At 58.9% G+C, this 4,271-nt stretch overlaps 1 protein-coding gene across 1 annotated transcript; it reads left to right on the top strand.

Moving 5' to 3' along the window:
- The first annotated feature begins 578 nt into the window (after window positions 1-578).
- HES1 (hes family bHLH transcription factor 1) lies at window positions 579-3,868 on the top strand. The gene is made up of 4 exons (XM_069083288.1): window positions 579-1,544; window positions 1,721-1,816; window positions 2,083-2,170; window positions 2,839-3,868. The coding sequence occupies exons 1-4, from the start codon at window positions 1,437-1,439 to the stop codon at window positions 3,408-3,410; spliced, it is 864 nt and encodes a 287-aa protein (XP_068939389.1). The 5' UTR covers window positions 579-1,436; the 3' UTR covers window positions 3,411-3,868.
- Window positions 3,869-4,271: the final 403 nt, after the last annotated feature.

Here is a 4,271-nt window from a genome sequence, read left to right as displayed (position 1 = left end):
GGGGGGTGGTAGGGGGCACAGCCCCCGTCAATTCATTTTCTGGAGTCTCCCGGCTCTCAGGCTGGGGAGGGGTGCGGGGAGCAGGCGGGATCTGTTCTGTTTGTTTCCTGAGGAAGGAGAGGGCCTCAAGGGCCGGTCTCAAGAGAGGTCCCTTTAGTTTTTGGCCTTGGAAAGGACGGGATGGGAAGGGTCATGGGGGGCGTCAAGCCAAGCCCAAAGACAGCCCGCCCCCTCCCTTTCCCAGCGATTCCCTAATCTATTCGCCTGGGGAAAGGGGAGGGACATTGCTGAATTTTCCCCCTCTAATCCAAATCCCGGAGTGTTTGCCCTCGGATGAGAAAGTCCGTTCCAGAGACTTGCGAGGGGCCAGCCGAAAAGCCTCACCTCTCCGGGATGCCTGCAAGCCTTGAGGAGCAGAAGCCCGGGCGCTGGCTGGTGGGTTGGGAGTCACTGGCCTTTCTGAACCCAGTATGTGCTTCCCCTTCCTTTGTCGTCCTCCCCCCTCCCCCACCCCACCAGTAGCCTGCCCGCCCGCCGCCCCGCGCTCTTCAGACATGATAGAATAAGTCCGAGTATCACAAATACATATATCCCCAAGAGGGAGAGCCGCCGAGGTAGAAATTTTTCTTTTCTAACTCAGAAGCTGCTTCTTTTTGCTGCATTCTGATCAACCCAGCGGTGTGTGTGTGTGTGTGTGTGTGTGTGTGTGTGTGTGCGTGTGTGTGTGTGTGTGAAAGACAGAGAGAGAGAGAGAGAGGAGGGAGGGAGGGAGAGATTGCCTTCTTATGAAAAAGAAAGGAAGTGGAGGGAAGAGCAGGGCAAAGGACGGCAGAGAGCCACCCAAGAAATGCTGAAGACCAGTGCCTTTTCCAATCTCTTGCCAATCGCTAGGAGGCTGTGACGCGGGGAACGAAGGGTTAAATTCCCTTTGATTGACACTGTAGCCTCTGCTGCCCTGAGTCCAGGCGCGCGCCATTGGCCGCCCGTCCTTGCGCCTGGCAGCCAATGGGGGGGCGCCGTCCACGAGCAGTGCCGCGTGTCTCCTCCTCCCATTGGCTGAAAGTTACTGTGGGAAAGAAAGTTTGGGGAGTTTCACACGAGCCGTTCGCGTGCAGTCCCAGATATATATAGCGGCAGCCAGGGCAGAGGAAGATCACCCAGGACACGGAGCTGGTGCCGATAACAGTGGAATTCCCTAGTGCTCTCTCCATCTCCCTGGTCCTGGAATACGCTACCGACTTAAAAAAAAAAAGTAGCCATCAGACAGCATCAGTCCTCAGCTCCTGGGAGAAGAGCCCAGACTGTTTGAGTGTCGGAAAGACGGGGTGCAAAGTTTCCTATAAAAGGGACATAAACAGCCCAAAAAACCACCCTGGTTTTCCAGAAGATCTTTACTAGGACTCTAAAAAAATCGCTCTTGAAGGACGAAACAGAAAATGCCAGCTGATATAATGGAGAAAAATTCCTCCTCCCCCGTCGCTGCCACCCCAGCCAATGTCAACACAACGCCTGATAAGCCAAAGACTGCGTCCGAACACAGGAAGGTAACTATCCCCCTTCGGGGTGCCCAGTAGTTTCACTTGAAAGAGCGCGCGCAGCTTGAAGCCGGTGTTCCCTCCTCCCCACCCCGTCCCAACCCCCCATCCCCCCACCCCTGCAGCCGAGATTCAGTTGCCAGGTCTGAATGGTGTTAATGGGACCCTTCCTCATTTCTTTGCAGTCATCCAAACCAATAATGGAGAAAAGGAGGCGCGCACGAATAAATGAAAGCTTGAGCCAGCTGAAAACGCTCATCCTGGATGCCCTTAAAAAAGACGTAAGTGCACCGGCTTTAGCGCTTGGATTTGGGGGGGTTTGATCGGGGCTGGGGCAGGCGCGGTGATTTCTTTGAAATCCTTACTGAGCACTGATAGGAGCAGGACTCCCCCCGATTCCCTCCAGGGACTGAAGCGGGGTCCTTGGTCTCCCTGTGCGGGCTCTCAGAGATCCGGTAGCAGCCGCCCTCCGCCCCACCCCACCGCCTGCCCGGCGCAAGACCGCCGGGTTTTCATCGCTCTCTCGCCCTCCTCCTCCTCCTCACAGAGCTCCAGACACTCCAAGCTGGAGAAAGCAGACATCCTGGAGATGACAGTGAAACACCTCCGAACCCTGCAGCGAGCCCAAATGACTGGTGAGCGTGCGACCGGCTTGGCCTCCCCTCCCCCTCCTCCCCCCTCTGATCCCCCCCTCCCCCCCCCCCCCCCCCTTCTCCCCCTCCTCGGCCGCCCGCCCTTCCCCGGGATCCCTCTCTGTACGCGGTGATTTCTTCCAGACTTCCGCCTGTGGTGGTGAAGGCATTCAGCTGCATTTTACTGACTTGGCTCGTGTGGGCTTTCCCACGGTCTGGGGCTTATTTATAGCCACAACTTCAAGTTGTTACAGTTCCGGAAAAGGGAGGGAGGGAGAGCGAGGAGGAGGAGGAGGAGGAGGAGGAGGAGGAGAGGCAGGAGGCAGGAACCAGGAGGTTGCCTCGGCGGCGGCCCGCAGCTCAGGGCACTGGAGGGCAGGGGTCTGGGGTGGGGTGGCATAGGATTAGGGGGGGGGGGGGGGTAGGAAAGGTCAGTCTGAGCTCGAGTGCGACACTCAAGGTGAAGTGACCCCACACACACACACACACACACACACACACACACACACACACCCCTCCCAAATAAACTCAATAAATGAGATTGTAGAGGTTGCCTGGCCCTATAGACCTGTGCCCAAGACCGGGCTGGAAAGGCCAGAAGGGAAGGGGCAAAGGGACACCAAGCCAGGCAATGGCCCGGCCCTGCTCACGGTCCTCTCCTCCCCCCACAGCCGCGCTCAGCACCGACCCGACGGTCCTGGGCAAGTACCGCGCAGGATTCAGCGAGTGCATGAACGAGGTGACCCGCTTCCTGTCCACTTGCGAGGGGGTGAACACGGAGGTCCGAACACGCCTGCTGGGCCACCTGGCCAACTGCATGAGCCAGATCCACGCCCTGAACTACCCGCCGCCGCCGCCGCACCCCGCGCTGCCGCCCCCTGCTCCTGGCGGCTCCCACGGCCCCCCCTTCGGGCAGCCTTTGGTGGCACTCCCCGGGGCCGCTGCGCCCCCCGGAGGCGGGGGCGGGGGCTCCGCGAGTGCTGGCAGCGGTAGCGGTGTGCCGTGCAAACTGGGGGCCAGCGCTGCCGCAGCTGCCGCCGCCGAGGGGGCTAAGGTGTTCGGTGGCTTCCAGGTGGTACCGGCCCCCGACGGCCAATTTGCCTTCCTCATCCCCAACGCGGCCTTCGCGCACAGCGGGCCGGTGATCCCGGTGTACAGCCACGCGGGCGGGGGCGCCGCTGGCGCAGTGTCGCCGTCCAGCGGCCCCTCACTCACCGCCGATTCAGTGTGGAGACCTTGGTGAATCAGCACTAGGAGAAAGCGGCCCGGGCCAAAAACCACACACACACGAAAGTAACCGGGGCCCCGGTTTTCCCGCTCCCAGCCCACCGTGCCCCGCCCCAGACACACCCTCTACAGGGCCTGGACCTTTGGGAGAGGGACAGCCAGACAGACAGAAGGCCGAGCTAGTGAGATGGTCCCCTGTGACCTGGGGCTTGTTTTTTAAGCGATTCTGACAAGTTAACCATTTTTTTGTAGAGCGTTGGATCGAGTGACTGGCCATGCCCTATATTTGTATATATTTTACATGTTCATATTGGATGGTGCGCCTTTGTATGATACAAGTTCAGGTGACATTTCGTTTTTTACACGAGATCCCTTTTTTATGTGATGCCAAAGATGTCTGAAAATGCTCTGACAAATGGTCTTCCTTGGGGGAAGTTTTATTTGAGAAAGGAGAATAAAACAAACAGGACCATAGTTCCGCCTTGCCTGCTCTGTGGGGCTGCCCCGGGCCGGGGCCTTTTCTTTGCCTAGTCAGCAGCCGGTAGTATAGCAAGCACCGAAAGGCTGGGGAAGCGCTGGGGGGAGGGGAGGTGTTCTTTCCCAAGCCCCCATCTGGTGCGGAGCCCTGGTTGGAGAAACTCTGGAAGGAGTCTGAAAAGATGAGGATTTGGGGGGCGGGCGGGGCGGGGGGATCACTTTGGGAAAGTTATGGAGTGCCGTCCTTTGAAATCACCCCCCCCCCAGGACAGGGGCCCCTCCTGAAGTTTGGGGAGTTACCTAGTGCATCCCGATCCTCTCCAACCCCCGCCCCCAGGCCCTAAATTAAGCCCTCCTAGCCTCCCGCAGCCTGCTGGCTCCACTTTGTTGATTCTCCATT

Source organism: Petaurus breviceps, unplaced genomic scaffold (assembly GCF_028583685.1).
Source record: "Petaurus breviceps papuanus isolate PSGF00001 unplaced genomic scaffold, PetGlider_PUasm1.0 173, whole genome shotgun sequence".
NCBI lineage: Eukaryota > Metazoa > Chordata > Mammalia > Diprotodontia > Petauridae > Petaurus > Petaurus breviceps.
Note: the sequence above shows the minus strand (reverse complement) of the source record. Positions and strands in the feature narration are given on the sequence as shown.